Source organism: Hesperophylax consimilis, chromosome 30, assembly GCF_061612785.1.
Source record: "Hesperophylax consimilis isolate HC1 chromosome 30, BYU_Hcon_1.0, whole genome shotgun sequence".
Taxonomy (NCBI): domain Eukaryota; kingdom Metazoa; phylum Arthropoda; class Insecta; order Trichoptera; family Limnephilidae; genus Hesperophylax; species Hesperophylax consimilis.
The window spans coordinates 9555136-9580393 of NC_142865.1; the positions used below are offsets into that span (position 1 = coordinate 9555136).

Consider the following 25258-nt stretch of genomic DNA (forward strand, 5'->3'; position numbering starts at 1 on the left):
CTCGGAAACTAAGATCCATAACAAGTCCAACAGAATTCAGGTCTAAACTAAAAACTTATCTTTTTAAGCTGTCATGCCATTAAATTAAATATACCATTCCTGAGAGAAAGTCCATTAACATCCAATTTTAAAATTATGTCCCAAATCCTGTATATAAATTTTTAAGGCGAAGCTTAATGCCAAATCACTATTTTGATTAACCTTTATAACGAATTGGTGTACATTATGAATACTAAAAATATATGCTTTAGATAAATTGAAGGTTTTTATATCGTTTCGCTTGAGTAGAATACAAATAAAATAAAAAAAATTACTTGATAAAAAAAAATAAATGAAAACTACAAAAACAATTTTTTTTCAATGGAAATGTATGAACGTATAAAGGAAACAACTTTTTAAAAATACAGTTTTATAGCTAAGATTATCTGCGACAGTTTCACTTGATTAACTTTTTTGCTTTCTTATAAAATTATTTACAAAATAAATAAAAAACAGATTTATGCTTGAAATCGAACGTTTCTAGACTCCGATTGTCAAGCGATTTTAATGCCTATTTACCTACGATATAAGGTATACCAAGAATATGCACATTTTTGGTTTGTAGAATCTCAAGTGACCTACCAGAAGTATTGTAATGTATATATATAGTTAGTAATAACATAGATCATTCTAGAAATGTATTATATATTTGTACAGCGCCCTCAGCCTCACAAAATACTCCAATTATTGAGGAAGCAATGAGTGTCGTAAAAATGTATTACAATTAAAGAAAAATTAACGACAGTAAACTTAGTTATGAGTTTCCAAGGTGAATTTGGTTAGAACGAATGCAATGGTATCTCGTGACGTCACACGGATCACGATTCATTACACATAATTCGAATGGCAGTGCTGCAATACTGCCACACATGTACAGTGATGTCACACGCTTTTCGGCCTGTGGCAAATATCAACATTCTGACGGCTTATATCTTCGGTAGGTACCTACTATTAGATATTTTCTTAAAACTCAACAAGCTAATATGATACATTCGTAAAAAACAATTTCGCTGTAGGAGACGAACGAGTTCTACAAATTAACTAGAAAACGATGAATACGTTATATAAATAACTAGCTGTACCTCGCCACGCGTTGTTGCTCAGTCTATCTGTGCAGATAGAGAAACAATAGTGCATGTTGCTTTTACGTCCAATAGTTGGCGCTATTTAAAAAAAGCATGTTTATACCTGTTACAGGTTTATGTCATAGATGGCGCTGTTTAAAAATAGTGCATGTTGTTTTTCCGTCCAATAGATGGCGCTGTTTAAAAATAGTGCATGTTGCTTTTACGTCCAATAGATGGCGCTGTTTAAAAAATCATCACCTGTCACAAGTTTATGTCACAGATGGCGCTGTTTAAAAAAAGGTATGTTTATACCTGTCACAGGTGACAGCTATATGATATACAGGGTGTCCGGAAACTCGTAGTACAAGCGGGAAACTGGTGAATCTACATCACATTTGGAGTCGATTTTGTAGTATATTTTTTTTGATTTGAGCTTTCGTTATCGAGTAAATCGAGTTAGAAGTTGATTTTTTTTTTTTTTTTAATCAAATTCTTATAAATTATTACTGAAGATCAAAGTACCCAACTAATTTAAACTATTTGAAAGTAAAACAAATGAAGAAACTCGGATTTGAAGCATTATTTTGAAATCACCCTTCATTTAATCCGGTGTAATCATAAAATATTTCTGCTCTGCAGGGTTAAAACATCTGTTGTTCAACCCTAAACACCAGAAAAAAATTTAACCCTAAAATAGCCGAAAAATATTTTTTTTTGGTTTTTTTTTTGTGAAAATGCTCAAATCAAAAAACTTTATGTTTTTTTTGGGTTCCTCATGTGGTGTAGATTGTCCAGTTTCCCGCTTGTACTACGAGTTTCCGGACACCGTGTATATACATGTAAACACAAGTATTAGAATGCAACGTTGTGTCAAAATTTCAAAGCAATCGGTGAAGAAATTTCGGAGATGAACAAACATTTTTATTTATATAGATAGATGAACTAGCGACCTTTGAACACCAATCTCTTCAACATCATAAGTTGCTTTCTTCCCTTATTAAAATGCATCAATAAGGACCACATGCATGTCTTCTCATCTCCCATGTGTTACAGATGCATCTCGTTCCCGGATGCTGCAGTTCTAGTACGTCATCAAATGCATATTCATCAAGATAATTCCCTATACTAATGATGTACTGTTTGTTACTAATATGACTTTACAGTTCACACGGTGGGATATGGTATGTTTTATTAAACGAATATTAAAGAAATATATTCATTTGTAATCATTGAAGACAATATTAACGACTTTCAAAAGAAAAATATGAAACAGAAAATGATTCAGTTGCATCTGGGAATTGAAGCGAGGACATCTGTCTTGGTAGCGAAGCGACCACTGAGTTAAGAGGAAGCTACAAGCCAAAAATGTGTATATTCTTGGTATAATAATAATAATAACATAACATTTATATAGCGCAGTTTTGTGTTGTTTCACTTCAAGTGAATGGGTATACCTTATATCGTAGGTAATAAGCATTAAAATCGCTTGACAAAAGTAGTTTAGAAACGATTTCAAGCAAAAAAAACTGTTTTTTACTTATTTGTAAATAATTTTATAAGAAAGCAAAAAAGTTAATCAAGTGAAACTGTCACAGATAATCTTAGCTATAAAACTGTATTTTTTAAAAGTTGTTTCCTTTACGCGTTCATAAATTTCTATTCAAAAAAATTTTTTGTAGTAGTTTGCATTTATATTTTTTATTGAGTAATTTATTTTTTTATTTGTATTCTACTCAAGCGAAGCGATAGGAAAACCTTCAATTTAACTAAAGCATATTTTTTGGTTTTCATAATGTACACCAATTCGTTATAAAGATTAATCAAAATAGTGATTTGGCATTAAGCTTCGCCTCAATTCGACCAGTATGCTTCAGAAGAGTGTTAATTAATTTTGGGACATTAATTATTAGGCATTTACTTCCCATTTCCCTAATTTACTGATTCTCTTCATCCTTACACCGTACCCGAATTGGGGATATCATAGTCCCACAGGCTTGTGCAATATTCACATTAACAAAATTAAATATTTTTTACTACCTAGCTTTTATGTCATTGAAGTGATATTTCAGAAAAATAGCGCAATAAAAAATATTATTATTATTAATTTGATCTCTACATAAAGTTGTCATTTTTACAAAAAAATGCAATAAAATAACAAATCTCCAGCATTCTCCATCTCAATCTGTCAAATAGAACTCCTCTGTTCTAAGTTTAAACGTTTAAATTAGTGCATTATGTATTTTCTTTTTGGTTCGCGGCGTTTCCGTCGAGGTGGATATCGCCGTCCCCCTCTCTCCCGCCGGCGGGACGGCGGGAGAGAGTGAGACGGAGCGACGCGACGGGAGTCTGCGTTATTTCCGTGAAAATTTCTAGAAGGAACTTTCATAAAGGCGGGAGGCTCGGCCAGTTTTTAAAAAGAAGTTTAATAATTTGTTTTAAATAACAAAAAAATCAGCCTATGATGTAAAACTTCATGGCGCTTCATGATGCAAATAAATAATTAAACAATCACACATCCTAATTTCGGTTGTCTGTGATGATGTGAGTAAGTTATTCCTGCGTGAAAATTTTCACGTTCGATGTTTACGTTACGAGTCGTTTTCAAAATTTGAATCAGTTGTGTGAAGTAAATCGGACAAGCGATAAAGTATGCACGAAAAACATTTTTAGAAATAAGTAGTCGAAAAAGACATAAAAAATTTACCTTTAAAAAGTTATCTGTCAAACATTTAAACAAAAGAAATACACTTTTCAAATATGAAATTGCAATTTTTTTTATTATTTTCTGATGATATGTAGGTACCAACTGTATCGCTTACCTTAATTCACACAATCAGTTCCAATTGTGAAAATTTCAAATTTTTGAGAAATAGCCAACATTTTTTTCACTACGCAGGAATATTTAGCATTACATACCGAAATTAGTATGTTTATACAAAATTTTAGACAAAAATACACATTTCGAATACAAATATTACAATTTAATAAAAATAAAATAACTTTCTGATTAAAGGTGGGTGTACTTAATCGCTTATCTGAATTCACACAAGCGTTAAAGTAGGTAATCAGTTGCAATTATGATTATTTCAAAATAAAATTGAGTTAAATTCATATTTTTATTTTTTATTTAAGGGTAAAGATTATATTAATTATTATTTTTTTGGTAAACTAATGTTAAAGGCAAGATTTTTTTATGCATAGAACAAAGGGTAACACTTATTTTAGAAGCAATAATTATTCGCCTGAAACACTCATTCACATTGAAAAATCTCCTGATAAAAGATACATGACGCCAACGGGACTCGAACCCGGGAGGGACACGGGTTCTAGTATTTCACCTAAAAATGTAGACTATTTGTCTCGACGCCATCTAGTGAGAGAGTTAGCACTTACAATGCCTTTCTCATATAAAATAAAGTTGGTTGTTTTCAGGTGAAAAAATGTAACAAGCAGTAATTGTTGAATGAAACACTAGTATATATTGAATTATTTCGCGGATAAGAGATAAGCCGCCATAGCTCAGTGGTCAGAGCTGTCGACCGGAAATCGAAGGGACACGGGTTCGAGTCCCGTTGGCGTCATGTGGATGAGTGTTTCAGGCGAATAATTATTGCTTGTACAATAATTAAAGATTATATGTTTACAAACAAAGATTTTATGGAAAGCACAAAGGATAACAAATTATTAAAAAAAACACAAATATAAACTGAAAAACTTCCGAGAAAAAATAAATGTCGGATTCATCATTTAATTCTTATTTTATTGAATAACATCACATTTAAGCTCCTTCAAAATTTTAACTTTAACTTCCATAAATTTTACACATTTTTTACTATTTTAATATTAGATCCATTTTTGAATACATTAACATTTACAGAGTTCCGTCAGAAAATCGTGACCACGCGTCACTTTGAGAGCAAAAGGGGCATATTATAATGATGTGAATGCATCTGGTCTGCACCGGAGACTGGCTTGATGCTGTGAGATTATGAAATGCACGCTACTGCATACTGCACAGACGAGACCAAAATGTAAACAGTAACAACTAACAAGACTCTAATTTGATAGCAAAATGCCTTTAACAAAAAATCATCAAATTTCTAAGTTCTGTTTAGTATTAATTAGAAAATATTCAAAAATAGGCACGACCAAATGTTTTTGAATTTGAGATGCATAGAATATTTAGTTGACTGATAATCCAGGTTAAAAAGGTTAAGATATACGAATAAATTATTAAAATAACCCAAACTAAATCCTAAAAAGCATTTTTTTCCTCCGCTGCTTATCTCACTTGGGAATTCCTGTGTCAAGATGAGCAGCTTTACAACTACAGGGTTTTCCAATAAAAGGTGTTATTTAGAATAGTCCGCTATTTCGGTAGATGTTACTTTTGAAGCTGTTTTTTTTTGACATTTGATAAGTAGAAACTACGCCATTAATAAAAATGGAACGATACACGCTTCAACAACGAATTGAAATTATCAAAATTCACTTGAGTGAATCAAATGCAAATCATCTTGAGTGATGAGACCCATTTCCACCTCGGTGGCTTCGTCAACAAGCAAAATTGTGGCATCTGGGGCTCGGAAAACCCAAGAGTTATTGTTGAAAAGCCTCTCTATCCTCAACGTGTGACTGTTTGGTGCGGTTTATAGTCCGGCGGAGTCATTGGACCTTACTTTTTCGAAAATGAGGCTATAGCAACAGTTACGGTGAATGGATTGCGCTATCGAGAGATGATTAATGATTTTTTATGGCCGGAATTGGATGGTATTGATCTGGACAACGTTTACTTTCAACAAGACGGCGCTACGTGCCACACAAGCAACGAAACCATTGATCTTTTACGATTGAATATCAAAATAACACCTCTTATTGGAAAACCCTGTATATTCAAACAAATAAGTAATTCACATAACACAGATGGATCACATCGAATATGGGGCTCCTAAGGTGATTCATGAGAGAAGCCACGACATGGGCAATCCAACAAACATACCACTCTCAGCCAGTATCGATTTTTTTACCATTTTCTTGAATAGATTCAATTCAACGAACCTATAATGGTTTTTTAATATTTTCACCGAGCATATTATAAAGCAATGGAGCTTTATAAGAAAAACTCCTTTGTCCAAAGGATGTTCTGGTATTCACCGGCTGATACATTGAAGAAGATATAGAACTTCAAATCAAGTGTGGTTTTTTTTTGAAGAGCAAAAGCATGCAGCGGAATACGTCAAGTTTACCGAAGAAAATTTTCGTGAAATTAAATTTAAGGCGATGCCATACGTAGTAATGCAAAATCATGTATTTTTGGTTTGAAAATTTGGTCGCCTAGAAATGTTTCAGATGCTTTAATTAAATACTGCAAGTAGAATACATCTTGGCCTTTGAAATGATCGAGTATTTTTTAGATAAGTCTTTTTATAAGCTCAGAAAAAAATAATGTAAAGGCCTGTGAAAACCGCTTGAAACTTCAAAATCTCCTACTTACGAACCCATTTTCGGTTATGATTTTATTGTATAATGTGGCAAATTAAGTTATTTGTAAAATGATCGAAAAAAATTTAAATATTTATGCCTGAACATCCACAAAATAAAATAAAAGGCAATTTTTGGCCATGTTTTTTTCTTGCATACATCAAAACAAGCGAATGGTGTTAAGCGGGAATTTAAACCTTATCGCCATCTACGTAAGGGTTGTTATTGATAGCGGCTCAATTTAAAATATTATACGACGTAGTGCATCGCCTTAACTAAATTTTCCAAAAAAATATTATGTTTATCAAGCCCGGGGATGTAGGGGTTATGTGCCAATCGCCGGCTGTGCATCGACTAATACTATTTTCATAATAACTTACTTGTTTTTTGGCAAAATTATGTTTTTGTTAATTGAAACGTCTTACCAGATTTACAGCCATATTTTATTCAATTGATAAACGACCTTGCATGTGAAAACCTTACCAATAAAAAAAAGCAACAAGAATATTTTTTTGCTAATTTGTTCAGTAATTACTAACAGTTCCTTACAAAAAAAATACTCAATTTTATAGATTGATGACACTTTTTGTACGATTAAGAGGAAGCTAAAAGACAAAAATGTGTATATTCTATGTATACCTTATATCGTAGGTAATAGGCATTAAAATCGCTTGACAAACGGAGTATAGAAACGTTCGATTTCAAGCAAAAAACTGGTTTTTATTTATGTTGTAAATAATTTTATAAGAAAGCAAAAAATTTAATCATGTGAAACTGTCACAGAAAATCATAGCTATAATACTGTATTTTTTTAAAGTTGTTTCCTTTATGCGTTCCTACATTTCTAGTGAAAAAATATTTTTTTAGTAGTTTGCATTTATATTTTTTATCGAGTAATTTATTTTTTTATTTGTATTCTACTCAAGCGAAGCGATAGGAAAACCTTCAATTTGTCTAAAGCATATTTTTTGGTATTCATAATGTACACCAATTCGTTATAAAGATTAATCAAAATAGTGATTTGGCATTAAGCTTCGACTTAATAGGTGAGTAGACAAATGTGTCGTGGGTCCAATCGTATTCTAGCATTAGTCCTCTTCTAGCAAAATAAAAATTCTTCTACTACGATGATCGGATTAGCTTAACCTAGTTAATAAAGTTTTTGTTTCATCACTTTCCATGACTTTGTATAACTTTTTAAAGATATGATGAATTATCAATTTGATGATTTATTCGGTCACCGTTTTTATATACTTATATTCGTCATACACACGTATATTTATGTCACATGTGGTAGGTAAAAACATGCTTTTTTGTTACCTGTGACAGGTAAAAACAAGCTTTTATGAAAAACAGCGTCATCTGTTAGACAAACATGTATTTTTAAACAGCGCCATCTGTTGGACGAAAAAAAAAACACCCGCTATTTTTTCTCTATCTGCAAATTCAGACTGAACCACAGCAACGAGTGGCGGGGTACAGTTAGTTTATAATTTAAAAAAATTGTTGAGACTTACCTCCACGACCTGCCTCAAGTCTTCGACGTATATGCCCTCCGTGTCTACAATTTCCGTGCAGACCCGTTGTAGTAGTGACATACTCGGATCGCAGTATCGCGGTCTTGGGGGTGTTGAGGCGCGCGCTAGTGTGATGCATCCTTCGTTTATTCCTGGACAACAACAACAAAAAGAATGAGGAAACAGAAAAGGCAAAAGCTGAATGACGTTGGTTTAACCCAAAATTATAAACCTTCGTCGAATCGACTATGCCGTCGTATTAAAAAAAATTGTAATCATGATTAGCGCAATTTTAATCATGCATCGGATTAATGTAAAGGCGAAGCTCAAGTCAAATCACTACGCTTAAGAGGAAGCTACAAGCCAAAAATGTGTATATTCTTGGTATACCTTACATCGAAGGTAATAGGCATTAAAATCGCTTGACAAACGGAGTCTAGAAACGTTCGATTTCAAGCACAAATCTGGTTTTTATTTATTTTGTAAATAATTTTATAAGAAAGCAAAAAAGTTAATCAAATGAAACTGTCACAGATAATCTTAGCTATAATACTGTATTTTTAAAAAGTTGTTTCCTTTATGCGTTCATACATTTCTATTGAAAAAAATTTTTTTTCAGTAGTTTGCATTTATATTTTTTTATTGAGTAATTTATATATTTATTTGTATTCTACTCAAGCGAAGCGACAGGAAAACCTTCAATTTATCTAAAGCATATGTTTTTGTATTCATAATGTACACCAATTCGTTATAAAGATGAATCAAAATAGTGATTTGGCATTAAGCTTCGCCTTAATCTTTACAACGATTCGGTTTATATAATGAATACCGAAAAACATGATTTGGATAAAATTGAAACCTTTCCTATTGATAATCTATCTCTAAATAATATAAAATAAACTCACTGTACGTCTGTTTGTCCGCTTAGTTCTTCTAAACTGCGCAACGGATTTTGATAGGGTTTTCATATTCACTTAGAGAATTTCTTCCGAAAGGTTTATATATATAATACATGCAAATTATATTTATAGAAAGTAAAGAAAAATCGAGTTAATAATGTCGTAAAAAACTTTCCTTTTCGGACTAAAAAAATATTTACAATGCTAACGCTGGCTAAATCTCATTAAAGTGAGTTACATTAAATAATGTCCTACGGAATTGTATATCTTAAAAGGCCTACAGAAAAGTTCTCGATGGTATATGTCTATAATAAAATAATAATAATTGGATAATTTGTAGAGCGCCGTTTTTGTGAAAAATCACCTCAACTAAGGATAATCCCCACAATGCCGGCTACACATCGGCTAGTATTTTTCATAAACTAACTAGTGGATCCCGCAATGCTTCTCTATTTATTTATTGCTTCTCACTACACTATACATAAAACACGTTTTTTTTTCACATAAAAATCAACCTCACTAGGTATAAGCCTGTATAGAGGTTAACAATTTACATTTAAGTGAAGCAAACATAAGAGTAATCACAAACATAAAGTAATTCTACATACAAACACAAAATATGAAAAATATAATTTTATGACTATGTTTATTTCTGACCATTCACTTTTTTATTTCTAAAAAAAAATTCGCAAAATAAATAATAACCACTTTGCGCTTATCAACCGCATCTACACTACATTTGCTAAACGATTTTTATGCATTATTTTTTGATAATGATAAACCAATGTTTATAAGACAAGGTTTTTTATGCACAGCACAAAGGATAACAAATTAGTATAAGCAATAATTAGTCTCCTGAAATATCCATCCAAATTGAAAATATCTCCCGAGTAAAAATAAATGCCGCCGACGGGAATTGAACCCGCACCTTCTGATGTCCAGTCCACTGAGCTACGTCGGCTTATTTCCAAAACGCCAAATAATTCAATATGTACTAGTACTTCAATCAACAATTTCTGCTTATTATATTTTTTCACATGTAAACAACCAACGTTATTTTTGTAGGAAAGACTTTGTTAGTGCTAAATTTCCCACTAGATGGCGTCGAGACATATTATATCTACATTTGTTGGTGAAATATTTTGACTTGTCAGATATCATTATTTTTTTTATAATGATAAACTGATGTTTTAAAACAAGGTTTTTTATGCATAACAAATTATTATAAGCAATAATTAGTCTCCTGAAATATCCATAATAATTGAAAATGTCTCCCGAATAAAAATAAATAAATAGACGAGGATTAGTATTCATATTAACTTTATCCGTGTAAACGTACACGCTGACACAAGTACGCGAGACGCGTACATGTGTCAGCGTGTACGTGTCTCTCAGCACGCGCATCGTCTAATTGACGAAGATTATTATCGGTTGTTATGTTGCAAAAAAGAAATGCACAACTTTGAATTGATTAATAAACGCAAACTAATATATTTCCTAAAAAATGCATTGTAGACAAAAACATGGTAAAAATACAATTAGACTTTTTTCCTTCCGTAAATAGTAATGGCACAGTACTGGCGCAGTCAAGGAAAGCAAAAATATTATCTACTCAACAATACGCCCGGAAACTGGTGATCCAGGCGGTACATCACGTAGGTACACAAAAAAATGTCGATCTGAACATTTCGATTATTCGATTTTTCGGGTTTGTACTTTAAAATACATTAATGGTGCTGACAGATTACGCCATTCGCATCATGACTTATCACCTATTTCAGCATATCGCTCGCTATACAATCTCAATGGGAATGTTTGGCGAGCGATATGCTGGAATGGGTAACACCAAGACAATATAGCGTGGTCTTACACAGGCTTAACTGATATGTAAATATAGCCGACTTAAAAATATCTTACTCTTAAAATTACTAGACAAGGAAAACTCAAATCAAACAAAGTTATGCATCACAAAATATATTCACCAGTTTGCCGCTTGTACATCTAGTTTCCGGATACCGTGTATAGAATATACAACCACAATTACCAGGCAATATAAGCATTAAGCATTTAACAATATTAAACTCAACACAAAGAATGCAAAATCATGTGTTTTTGGTTTGATAATTTGGTCGCCTAGAAATGTTTCAGATGCTTTAATTAAATACTGCGAGTAGAATACATCTTGGCCTTTGAAATGATCGAGTATTTTTTAGATAAGTCTTTTTATAAGCCCAGAAAAAAATAATGTATAAGGCCTATGAAAACTGCTTTAAAGTTCAAAATCTCCTACTTACGAACCCATTTTCGGTAATGATTTTATTGTATAATGTGGTAAATTAAGTTATTTATAAAATGATCGAAAAAAAAAATATTTATGCCTGAACATTCACAAAATAAAATAAAAGGCACTTTTTGGCCATGTTTTTTTCTTGCATAAATCAAAACAGGCGGATGGTATTAAGCGGGAATTTAAACCTTATCGCCATCTACGTAAGGGTTGTTGAATTGATAGCGGCTAAATTTAAAATATTACACGACGTAGTGCATCGCCTTAAGAACAAAAAGAATGTATTAAAAAAAAATCTTAAAAGAATTAAAAACTTATAATATAGTTCACAGATCATACACAACCGAACAAATACATAATTAAATACATCTGGCTTAGTTTTTATAACTACCTTAATTATTTTAATTTCATTACTGTTTATTTTATTGTGTTTCTTTTATTTTATTTCTTATCATTTAATTTAAATTCGTTTAATTTCAATACAATTCATTTTATTTACATGCAATTTGTAACATAAAATTATAAAAGGGGGCCTCAGCACAGGTAGGTACTACCAAATAATATTTTATTAAAAAAACTAGCTGTACCCCGTCACGCGTTGCTGTGGCTCAGTATTTCAGTGCAACTAGAGAAACAATAGCGTGTGTTGCTTTTACGTCCAACAAACATGTTTATACCGGTCACGAGTGAAATCTATAAAATATATGGGTATATAAAAAATACTTCTAATGTATCAATATACAGGGTGTATCGGCACTAACCCGACAAACTTTAACCAGCTATTCCTTAGCACATTTGGAGTAAAAAATGTTATGGGCACTTTGCTGTCCGGTAGCATTGTTTTTTCAATTAAAAACAAAAAAAAAAAAAATTTCCACACTACATCACTATCATTGGCATTGCGTTTCGTGTTCAACAGCTGTTATAAGCAAGTATGTCAAAAAGCGTCTTCGCTCTTTCGCACACACTAAATAATAATAGTTGAAAATGCGACGAATGGTGCCGTGCCATTTCGTTGTGATTGTAGAAGTGCGCCAATATAGGTACACACGTGCATTATTCAACGGAATTCGAATAAAATATTTTCCAGATGGGTTTTCAAACTTTGACGAAGGATAAAACAGTGGTGACATGTGGTGAAAATACGAATAGTAAATTTTTTATTAAAAAAAACGTTACCGGACAGCAAAGTGCACATAAGATTTTTTTACTCCAAATATGCTAAGGAATAGCTGGTTAAAGTTTGTCGGGTACGTGCCGATACACCCTGTATACTCGTAGTAACTCTCAATACGTTTTAAAAATTTCATTCCCCTTGCTAAACGTGTTTTAAATTTTACACAACTATTTAAACAACCATTTGCCATACATTACTAAGGGTAAAGCTCTCGACTAGCAAGCCAAAGGTTGCGGGTTTATCGATTCGCGGAGAGTAAATTTTTATTATTTAATTTGTTTTATTTCAAAATGTATTAATTTAAAATAATATATAGTATACTTGCGGCACGTTCCAGAGTGGAAGATATTCTCAGTATCGCCCTGGTGTAAGACCACCATTCAGTTGAAATGGCTTGAGCCGTGTTTGGTGACCAGATCTGAATAGCCCGGTACTTCCCCACCTTCCTCTTCCCCAACTCTTTTCCCTCTGAACAACCTCCAGCCTCACAAAATATAAAAAGTGGTCCAATATGTTCATTATAGTTGACTAAGCGTATTCCTGTTTTGACTCGACCATGTGGCATTTGCATCTGTCTGAAAACTTGTTTATTACGTTGCGGTTTCGGTTCAAGATGGCAAGAATCGGCAGTCTTGTTGGATACTACCATTTTATCACACCAGAGTTCGCATGACCGTGATTCCTACTTCCTACTATGAGCTGTCAAATCTGAATAATCAATATTATGGTACATACATGAAGAACGTTAAAAAAAAATAATTGTCAGTGACATTTCTTTGGACAAATTGTACATTACCTTATATAAACAAAAATGTAAATGTTCCTTTGTTCAAAATCTTAAATATCCGAGAGTTCTTCATCGATTGCTTTGAAATTTTGACAAAACGTTGCATTCGAATTCACGTGTGTTTTTATATACCTATATTATGTAGATGTCACCTGTGACAGGTAAAACAGCGCCATCTATTGGACAAACATGCTTTTTTTGGCTGGGCGTAAAGGCAACAGTTTGAAAGAAATAAAATAAATAGTTAAGTAATAACATAGATCACTGTAGAAATGTATTATAAGTTTGTACAGCGCCCTTGAGGTGTTTTTGCACAAAAACGGCGCTATACAAGTCATCCAAGTATTATTATTATTATTATTATTATTAAAAGAATTAATGATTTATTATTAAGTAGGTAGGTATTTTACAAGAGAAAATCAGAAACAAACTTTGTTTGGACGCGAGTTCTACCGTTCACCGAACGACTAGTTTTACTCTCTTTAATCTATTGGATTTTAAACCAATATCGACTGCATTAATGTCTAGATGATGAATAATAATGGTATGGTGTTTATTTACGCAGCTTGTAAAACAGAAGTCCATTAAAAGAGAACGTAATAATAACATTTTTAAGAGCACGTACAGAATAATCATTTGAAGAGTTTTCTTGTGCAGTGTTGAACTGTATTGGCGGGTGTTAAATATATATATTTGTAAAGCGCCCTTGAGGTGATTTTGCACTAAAACAGCGCTATAAAAATCAGCCAAATATTATTATTATTATTATTAACGTATTTCAGCCAATTTGATTCACTATCGGTGTGAACAAACAGCGTAGGCCCTGAACTAAACGTCGTCTGGCGCCAGTAAAAACCTATAGGCCCCGTAGTAAGCGTTCAAAGATGGTTTGAAAGGGAGATATGATAAATACGAATGCGCTAATATTTAAAAAAAAATCTATAACAATTCAGCGAAAATGGTGAAATTATGTAATATAACACGACAAAAATCTCTCGACAAATGCTTTAGTTGCATTTAAAGATACACTGTGATTTTTTTCATATATATATATATTGCATATTAAATAACGGAACAAAACAAGTTTTTAATAATTTTCGGAGCTTACTGTGCGATTTTTTTTCTATCGAGGGAATTTTATATAATTAACGTTTGGGCATAACAAATGTATAGATATTATCTTAAAAAATAACACGTATTTTTTTGGAACTTAAAACTTAAAGAGTTACAGAGAAATATATTATCAATCGGTAGAAATTGGGGATGCAGGGGCTTAAGGCGAAATGCCAAATCACTATTTTGATTAATCTTTATAACGAATTGGTGTACATTATGAATACCAAAAAATATGCTTTGGATAAATTGAAAGTTTTCCTATCGCTTCGCTTGAGAAGAATACAAATAAAAAAATAAATTACTCAATAAAAATATAAACTACTAAAAAAATGTTTTTTTTTCAATATAAATTTATTAACGCGTGAAGGAACCAGCTTTTAAACAACACAGTATTATAGGTAAGATTATCTGTAACAGTTTCACTTGATCAAACATTTTGCTTTCTTATAAAATTATTTACAAAATAAATAAAAACCAGTTTTGTTCTTGAAATCGAACGTTTCCAGACTCCGTTTGTAAAGCGATTTTAATGCCTACATGCAGTTTACATTTAAAAACTGAAAATGGGAAACTGTCACAGATAATATTGTATTTTTCTAAGTTGTTTCCTTTATGCGTTCATAAATTTCTATATAATTTTTTTTTTCCATTCATATTTTTTATTGACTATTTTTTTTATTTTTTTTATGTACAAATTTTTTACAATTCAATTTTTCCAGTAATGTAGGCCTCACTGGGTGGCTTGCCCGTGCTGAGGCCTTCATTTTATAATATGAAAATATAAACTACATAATACATTTAAAGAGAAAAATTATACATTTAAAATTAAAAATATATAATAATAAATTTAAATTTAAAAAATTAAATTTAATTTGTATCCCACTCAAGCGAAACGATAGGAAAAGCTTCATTTTATCTAAAGCATTGGTATTTAATGTAAACCAATTCGTTACAAAGGGTTCCATTATAACTCAACACAGTGAAAATTCAATACACTTTTAAAAAGTGATATAAAGTCATTAGAAACGATTAAAAAAAAATAAACATAACCTAACCTAACTAGTTAATAAAGTTTTTGTTTCATCACTTTCCATGACTTTATATAACTTTTAAAGATGTGATGAATTATCATTTTGATGATTTAACCGGTCACCGTTACAAAGATTAATTGAAAATAGTGATTTAGCAACTTAAGCGGGAATTGCAATTGTTAGCGACAAGATTCCGAAAGTTCCACGACGTGGTTGCAAACGCCTTAAGATTTAAACATGAATATAAATAGCAACAAACTATTAGCGGGATTATATAATTAATAACAACAGACATGTGAATAGCGAAAAATTTCATGAATGAATAGGCAGGTAAATAAAATTACTATTCACGATTAGATTAGCTATGAATATTATGTTATCCGACTTTATAGACATAAGATAGAGTCAGCAAGCTATCAGCTAAATCAATATTTTGAACTAATCTTTACTACGAATCTGTTTACATTACGAATACTAAAAATATACTTTGGATAAACCAAAGCTTTATCTCAAATATTTCTAAATAGTATAAAATTAAGTCGCTATCCGCGTCTCTCTGCTTGTGTGCTTAGTTCTTGTAAACTATACCACGGATTTTGATAGGGTTTTCATTATCATTAATTTGATTTAATTTCTTCCGGAAGGTTAATATATATAATACATTTATATTATACTTATAGAAAGTAGAGAAAAGTGGATGTTTTGTAATCAAGTCGTAAAACTAAACCTTATGAGATATGTCTATCTCGCGTCAACTAATAACTTCTCTAAATAGTATAAAATAAAGTCGCTATCTGCTTCTGTCTGTTTGTGCGCTTAGTTCTTCTAAACTACGCAACGGATTTTGATAGGGTTTTCACTATCATTTAGAGGATTTCTTCCGGAAGATTTTTATGTATAATACATGTATACTGTATTTATGGGAAGCATAGACAGGTCGACGCATTAAAAAAAAAATTTTGGGCGCTTACATTGTTAACGCTGGCTAAACCTTATGAGATATGTCAAAATAATGTACTACAGAATTGCATATCTTTAAAAAGCCTACATTAAGACCGGGATAGATCTATCTCCTAAGGATAACCCCCAGCAACCCCGGGTACACGTAAGCTAGTAACTTATATAATAACTTTGTCTTTTAGTTTCGTGTAAAGTGGTAATTACAGTTAACATAATAAAAATCATCGGTCAATTTATACGATTTTTGCGTTTAAGAATTTGATTATATTTTTAAAAACATGTGTAGTTTATAATACTACAATCTGAAAGAGTATATCATCTTATTTTAAAAATGGTATATTGTATTGAAAGACGTTCAAAAACAACGAATTTATCTGGAATCGAATGCGAAAATATTTCCCACGCTATCAGCATTTTGACAATTCGCAGAGAAATGCAGTGCAAAATATCAGAGGTTCTAGGAGTTAAAATCTAACTACAAGAATGAACTAAATAATAATATATCTTTAAAACCTACCTCCATCTTTTGCGTCCCTCGCCATCTTTGCTTCAGCGGCCTGCGCGAGTCTTGCGTTCTTCGCAAAGCTCACGCTGTTGTCAACATCGCTATGGTCGTCCAAACTTTCTATAGAAGCCAAATAGGCCGAGTTCACCCCCTTGTTCTGAACTCCACTACTAGACGTGGAACTAGAAGAAGCTATGGAACTCATAGACAAAGGTCTTGCCACATTGGTCAGATTTGTAAGATTATTGAGTCTTCCTTCATCGTTATTTTGTGTTTTAAGGTTTACAACACTGCCACAACCCTGAGCATAAAGCATAGAGGTGTTAGGGTGTTGTGTAACAACTCCTGGATTTCGACTATTTTTAAAATCTATCGGTTTTTGATCAGGAGTATCGCCCAAGCTGCGCAAAGCAAGGGCTATGTTCAGAGCTGCAGGTTTTGAAGGACTGATTTTATCATGTGTCACCTTTATTTCTTCTTCGATAATTAGTGGTTTAGCCATCTTTTCTGGTGACTCTATCATAACGAAGTCGTTATTAAACTTTTCTGGAGATTCTAACAATACAAAATCGTCTGAATCTTTTGAATCATTGACATCAAGGTCCATTAATTTTCTTTTCGTTGTGTTTTGAACATCTTCTGTTGTCTTTGTTTCAACAATGATGGCTGCCTTTTTGTTGCTTTTAGGGACATCGTAGATAGCCGAAGAATTCAATGGAACATCGTAAATGTCTTCAATGTCGGAGCTAGCAGACTTTTTCTGCTTTTTCTCAGGAGAAAAACTGGAAACGTTCGTTGCAGAAGACCACTCATTTGTAACTCTGTTCATCAGATTTGATTTAATTGGGGAGACGAAAGATCCATTGGAACTACTGCCAGGTGTGGTAGGAAGATTTGACCTAACATTAATCCTAGTCAAACTCGCTGTAAGCTCGCTTGGTCTCTCGTAGTCTGCCGTAGAAACAATTTCAACTCCTGACTGCGTGATCTTAGATGTAGCTCCCATCAGAGGAATGTTGGACTGTCTTGATTTATATGAGGATCTTCCGACAGTAGCTAAACCGGATTTTTTTGGCTGTACGATTGAAGATTTCGGAACAGGACTGTCCCCTCCTGCACTATTAAGCATTCTCTTCACATTAGGCGAAAGATTATCAAAACTATTAGAACTATTGACACTCTTCTCCAGCCAGTTTTTTCGGCTGGCTTCCACTTTAGCAATCACTTCACTGTTCAACTTTGATATCACATTCACTCTTTCACTCTCACTTTCGGCAACCCTTACATCTTTTTCAACAACATTTTCACCAAGTCTCAACTGAGCTTGAGTCTTGCTAGCACCACTGTTAGAACTGATCACTTCTTCATATTGCACTGCCTCTTCATGGAGCTCGTTGGAATTGTTTTTCCTGAGAGCGAAGCTTTTGAAACGACTAACATAACTCATCTTCGTGTTTGCGGTTTCCTTATTACGAGTAACATATTGTGGTTGTGTTGTTTCTTTGATGGATTCCTCTTTTGATAGGCCTGGAAGTTTAACTCCTCCTGCTATCAGTCTGGGGTCTTTTGAAGGTGAGTTAGAGATAGGAGGTGCCATTTTTCGTTTGACTTCATCCCTTTTTGCAGGGTGTTTAACGTCTTTGGTGGCTGGGAAGGTGCTGGGGTCTATGGGCTGTAACGGAGGTTCCAGAAACGAGTCGTAGATTCCTATAAGCGTTGGGGTGAGGTCAGTTGTGCTTCCTGCAATCAAAATAAAAATAAAACAATTAAAATATTGAAAAGCATTTGAGTCAGAAATTCTAGGGGTATGAGATAATATTTGATGCGGTCACGGTAATGTAAGCATTAATTTATTTGCTTATAATATACAATATTTGCCTATAGTACAATAAGCACATAACATGCTTAAGTATACTAATATTTGTCATCTAGTCTATTTGGTCTATTAAATCTTATCAAAAAATGTTTACATATTTTATTGGTTTCTTAGTGTCATTTAATGTTAAGTATGTACTATTTGATGTCTATTAATACAACTGTTTTTATATTGAATTCGTTTAAAATAAATAACACGAGGGTCTGTTCCTGTTTCCATATGTTTATGTTGCAGAATATTCAGGGCTAACTCTTTATCAATTCAAGAATTTGAAAAAGAGCATTAATAAAGGTAAGGATACATTGGGCCCACGTACGCAACGTAAGCAACGCATTAATACATGATGTTAGCCTAGGTTAATGGGCGTTAAATCAGATTTATTTATTTATTATTTAAAAAAAAAAATGACATATTACATATTACAATGATCTTTGGCTGTCCAACTAGGAGAATACCTGTCTTAGGACAGTCAGAAATAGGCATATTTATTAGAAGCGATTCATGTTTAGTCTAGTGTATTGACTTTTACTTATTGCACTTTATAAATAATATGAAAAGTAAAAAAAAAATAATATGAGAAGTTGCTAACTTGTATTTTAAATAATATAAACATAATAATAGATGTAATGTACATTTTTATTTTTTTTAATTTACATAGTAAGAACATATTTCTAATAAAAATTAACATGTTTACCTTTACAAGAGTCTAACACTCGTGTGTAAAGGTAAAAAAATAAAAACATACATATGTAAAAAGAGGAAAAAAAATCATAAAAACATATAAATTGAAGAGATTTTTGTTTTTTTTTTATATGTATAATAATATATACAATAATATTGTGAGATGTCATCGTCATTCTAATTCGCTAAATTATTTAAGGTAGTGTTTATTTTATTTTTAAATTTATTATAGTCCTGTTCTAACCTTATCTCTGTAGTTAGTTAATTAAACCACACCACTCCAGTGTAAGTGTAATAGTGTTGTGCAAAACTGGTGTGCATTAACGGAGTGCATAAGCGACCCATTGTATTTTGCCTATTGCTCTCTACACGAACCATGGCATGGTGTGACTTCCTATACAGATCTTTGTGGATTTGAAGCAGCGTATAACAGGAGTTCTGTTGAAGATGGATCAGGAAGAGGATCAAGGCACCAAAGAAGTTCTGATGATGTAATTATCCCCCAGGACAACTTACAATCCATTTTTTTATATTAACTCCACACAGGAGGCCCTGAAGAAAATGATTTCCCTCAGGGCCTATGTCATCTTTGGGGATGCTGTGTGGAGGGTCTTTTTGTGGAGAGGAAGGAGTGAACATGGGTCTTGAAGAGTCCCATGTTGTAGGAGGGAGGAAACACAGAGGCCGGCAGTTCGTTCTACAGCTGAGCTGTTGAACTTAAGAACGAATCGTAGAAGCGACCCGTTCTCATGTGACAAATGTCAACCGTGTACAAATGTTGGGCGCGCGTTTGGCGTGTATCCCGACTACGCACCGGTGCCGAAGGGATCAATGACGCTAGAAAAGTACATATAAGTAATAAGGTTTACAATTACAATGAAAATATTTAATACTACCCTTCCAGAGAAGCATTATTTTTTTATTATTATTATTGCTCTTTTTGTTGTTAAAATGAGAGATAAACCACTAATAGCTTTAGCAAGACGTTGCGAAGTGATTTTATAACGTAAAATCCATCGAATAATGCGAAACAAATTTGTGTTGCATGCGCAGGATAAGTGTACACGTCGGTCTGTGTAGTATTGCATACTTTGCGTACGTGGAACCAGTGTGTCCATACATTGAGTGCAAGAAATGTTAATTTAAAACACAAACAATTCATAATAAAAATATTAATTTAATTTATTCCACGGATTCGGGAAGCAGGAGTGGGCAGCGGTGAAGGAGGCACGTAACCACGAATAGAAAAGGGAAAAAAAACAAACGTTACGTAAATCATAAATAGTAGGAGAAAACAATACACGAAGAAATTGCGTGGGGTAAATAAAATATGATTTAGTTGAGACTAATAACGAAGAAACGTTCACGGTTGTTGGAAGAATGGTTTTGTATAATAATGAGGGGCGTAATCGAAACTTCGATTATTAAAGAAAACATTTGAAAAATTTCCATTTAAAAAAATCGATTAAGGCGATGCACTATGTAGTAATGTTAAATCATGTGTTTTTGGTTTGAAAATTTGGTCGCCTAGAAATGTTTCAGATGCTTTAATTAAATACTGCGAGTAGAATACATCCTGGCCTCTGAAATAATCGAGTATTTTTTAGATAATTCTTTTTATAAGCCCCGAAAAAAATAATGTATAAGGCCTATGAAAACTGTTTTAAATTTCAAAATCTCCTACTTGCGAACCCATTTTAGGTTATGGTTTTATTGTATAATGTGGCAAATTAAGTTATTTATAAAATGATCGAAAAACATTCAAATATTTGTCCCTGGACATCCACAAAATAAAATAAAATGCACTTTTTGGCCATGTTTTTTTCTTGCATAAATCACAACAGGTGGATGGTGTTAAGCGGGAATTTAAGCCTTATCGCCATCTACGTAAGGTGTGTTATTGATAGCGGCTCAATTCAAAATATTAGACGACGTAGTGCATCGCCTTAAATAATATAGGTACATTGGAAACGTTTTCTTTAATTTTTGGAAGTTCCTGGATCATAAGATGCATAAATATTCAGATGTAGGTAGAAAGCAGCAAAACGCTCAGAATGGTGAGCTCTGGTACCATGAAATTTGCGCAGCATTTTTTAATCAGAATGTCTAGATTACGCAACTATCTTCTGCTCGAAACGTCATTTTCATCATAAGGTATGCTTCTTTAAAATAACAATTAAATGATAATATCTGCGCTGATCGTGAACACTGCAAGGCCATCCGAAACGTTGGCTCAAAAGTCAAACACCATGCTTTAATAATATGATTCCCAGAAAAACCATACTCAACCCTATGTACCACTTCAATAAATTATTATTCAATAAGAAAAATAATCAAGTGTTGAAACTCGGGCGAGGCGGGTAGTAACTGCTTCAGTAGAATCATTTTTAAGAGATTCTTGCTTGTGTAGTGGTGTACTGTATCGTAGGACTAATTCGGGGTAAGAGGGGACTGCTAGCAGTGTTCCAAACCATTTCCGACCAACTTGAACCAATATCGGCTTGCACAAATACATTCAAACGTGCGCACTTTAAAATGATTTGCATCTAATTCACCATGATTCGAAAAATTTTATATCCACAGCGCGGCGTTTGTAAAAATGAATTATATTTCATCACAAAGAAAATATTCATAATAACTTCCTCGTTCAATGTGACCAATCATTGATGTTTATTGGGAAATATAATGGTTTTTATTGGCCATTGTTTGAGTTATCTGGCTCTAGGATAAACAGAGAAGCAGATAAGGAAAGAAATGGTGTAGTCGAAACGTTAAATACTCAATATGGATTGAAACTCACCGAGGGAGCCAGTGTAGGGCTATTAACAGGACACTGTCACCTCACACGCAAACCTGACACATGCGGCTGTTGAGAGTGGAAAGTAAGCACTAATGGCTGAAGGTAATATTACCGCTTTTGTTTTTATAGAGTCATTAATAACTTAATTGACAGCCCTGCAATCGTTGCCACTATTCTGTTAATTCCTTTAATTTTTTAACACTGTCATATCACTATTGTCAAGCTTGACACATCACTACTGTAGGTAGCGATATGTTTGCGCGAGCCCGGTCCCCTTCCGTCCTGCCTCCGGTGACCTGAGGCTCACTTCATTCCCTAGGGTCTTTGGGAGTATCCCCCCCCCCATTTACATTTCTTATAATAATAATAATAATAATATTGGACAATTTTTATATCGCCGCTTTTGTGAGTTATCACCTCAGGGGCGCTTTACAGTTGATGCAGGTATTACAAAAAATATAAATATTACCAAAATAAAGTGAAGTAAAATGAAGAACAGGAACAGGTGACATGAAGACAGAAGATGGAGACTCTGCAGCAAGAATCCTAGATGGTGAAGAGGCTGGACCAGCTGCTGCAGGGAGAGAGTCCTCCGCGTCCACCAACAGTACCAGCACGAGGTTCGTCATCCGTTCAGGTATGTTTCTGCTGCAAATAAAGCGCTGTCATGTGTCTGCTGCTAATAAAGCGTTGACACAATATCCTCACATAGATAACAGACCTTGGCAGCACCGCTGTGACGTTCGACGATGATAGAAAATGGAGACTCTGCAGCAAGAATCCTAGGTGGTGAAGAAACTGGACAAGCTGTTGCAGGGAGAGAGTCCTCCGCGTCCACCAACAGTACCAGCACGAGGTTCGTCATCCGTTAAGGTATGTTTCTGCTGCAAATAAAGCGCTGTCATGTGTCTGCTGCTATTAAAGCGCTGACACAATATCCTCACATAGATAATAGACCTTGGCAGCACCGCTGTGACGTTCTTCGAGGGTACTCTCGGAAAACTGGCTAAGGGACGCGGGTGCTTGGGATCGTTGTGGCCAGGCCGCTTGCTACGCTCATTCTTGCCGGGACTGCCCCATGATAGTGGGGTAAACTGCCCTCGATACGCGACTTGTATATTTTTATGTTTCAATCATACTTCCACTTGTAAATATTGTTCTCCTTCTTTATTATTTAATTTTAGATGCCAAACCACCAGGCGAACACATTTCAGATGTGTTCTTATCTTGTGTTACTATTAATGTAAGTATGCATACATTATTTCGTACTAACAATCATGCATGCAGCATGCAGGGACATTGGAGGGTCTAGAATCGTTATAAAATAAATTTAGCTTCTTTTTACAAAAAAAAATTAGAGTCCTGACGTGTGCGGCTAAGGAGGTTAAACAATCAGTTTCCTCACACAGCCGTTGGGAAAGGGTGGGTCCCCTCCAATGTAGGCAGCGATATTATTATTGTCTGTTGATCTGTCTAATCACTCGACCCCGATTATTGGGCATCAAAGGTAAATTATTGAGCTGGATTGTTAGTAAAGTTAGTTACCTTAGCAATAGGGTGCTTAATGAAAAGATTAATGCTGTACAATCTTATGTATTTGAGGCCACAAGCGGGGTTCCTCAAAGGTTCCACCTCGGCCCAATATTTTTTTTATTATTCATAAATGATATCGTTGACCAATTTAAAGATGTAGGAGTCCTACTATTTGCTGATGACTTAGAAATATATAAAATAATATGAAATGTTTACGATTGCCAAATATTACAGACTAACTTAGATCAACTTCATCAATGGTGTGAACGAAATGCTTTATTTTTGAACATTCAGAAATTTCAAGTAATACGATTTTCCTAAACTTATTATAATATCTTACATGAATATATATTACATAATATTAAATCAATTCCAGTGTCAAAAATTCGTGACTTGAGCGTAATATTAGATGAAAACTTTAAGGCTTTAAAGATTTTTGGCTTTCTTTGCAAAACCTTTCCTGATTTTAAATCCTTAGACTGTATGAGAACCTTCCATATTTCATTAATTAGAAGTCAAGTAGGATATAATTCACCTATTCGGTCCCATTTGTATAAAGTTCACTCTAACAATATATAACGGGTTCAACACAAATTTCTTTGGTACATAAATTTTAAGCTCAAAATTCCAATTGAATACATTAATTATGTTTGATGAATCAATTGCACCTAATAACGCTGTCTGATTGCATTACAGACCTGGTTGCATTACACAGAGTCATTAATAACTTTACAGCCCTGCCATCGTTGCCACTTAAAAATTCCATATACCGACTAGAAACACAAGACAAAATGTAAGATTCTTCTGTAATACATACACAACCAACTATCCGACTCACTCGCTAGCCAATAGAATGCATGATCTTGGCAAGAAGTTTGGGGGTACTATTGATATATTTAATGACATTATAGAATTAAGCGTAATCTATACCAGCACTTTGTTGAATCCTACAAATTATAGTAGCGTTGGCAATGTAGTATCATTCTAGTTTATATTTTATTTCATGTTACTGTTATGTTTTACTAATATTTTTTCATATTTAGTTTTATTTATATATATTTTTTTTATTTCTTCATATGAAGTGGTTACTTTGTGATGTTACATTATAATTTAAAATTAAACAATAACTTTGTAAACATCGCTTATAGGTAAATACTTAATGCCGACCGGGTTTCGCTACAACCGTAGCTTCATCAGGACAGTATAATACTAAACATCTAAAATATAAATTAACATGTGTTGATATCACGGTAAGTAGACAGTCTGAGCTACAGTGGAAGAGGTAGGGATAGGTGGGAGATTGAGAGGCGAGTGCTCTTTGTCAATAGGGAACAATCTGAGTATAGGGCTTTTATTTAGGTTTATTTTTATATTTTTTTAATTACTTTTCTCTAAATTATACTTGTAAACACAGTTTTATTTTTGTGTATATATAGATCTATTTTGTACCTAATTTATAATGGATTACATCTATATACTGTTAGTATTTCCTATATAATACA

At 33.3% G+C, this 25258-nt stretch overlaps 1 protein-coding gene across 1 annotated transcript in view; it reads right to left on the minus strand.

Annotated features, from left to right (window-relative positions):
- LOC149409604 (uncharacterized) overlaps positions 1-25258 on the minus strand; it is a 174164-nt gene that overhangs the window by 76340 nt on the left and 72566 nt on the right. The window contains exons 2-3 of the mRNA XM_089649682.1: positions 16879-18606; positions 8105-8256 (exon numbers count right to left, since the gene is read on the minus strand). Coding sequence (XP_089505808.1) covers positions 8105-8256; positions 16879-18606 — 1880 coding nt within the window. The remainder of the gene's footprint in view (positions 1-8104; positions 8257-16878; positions 18607-25258) is intronic.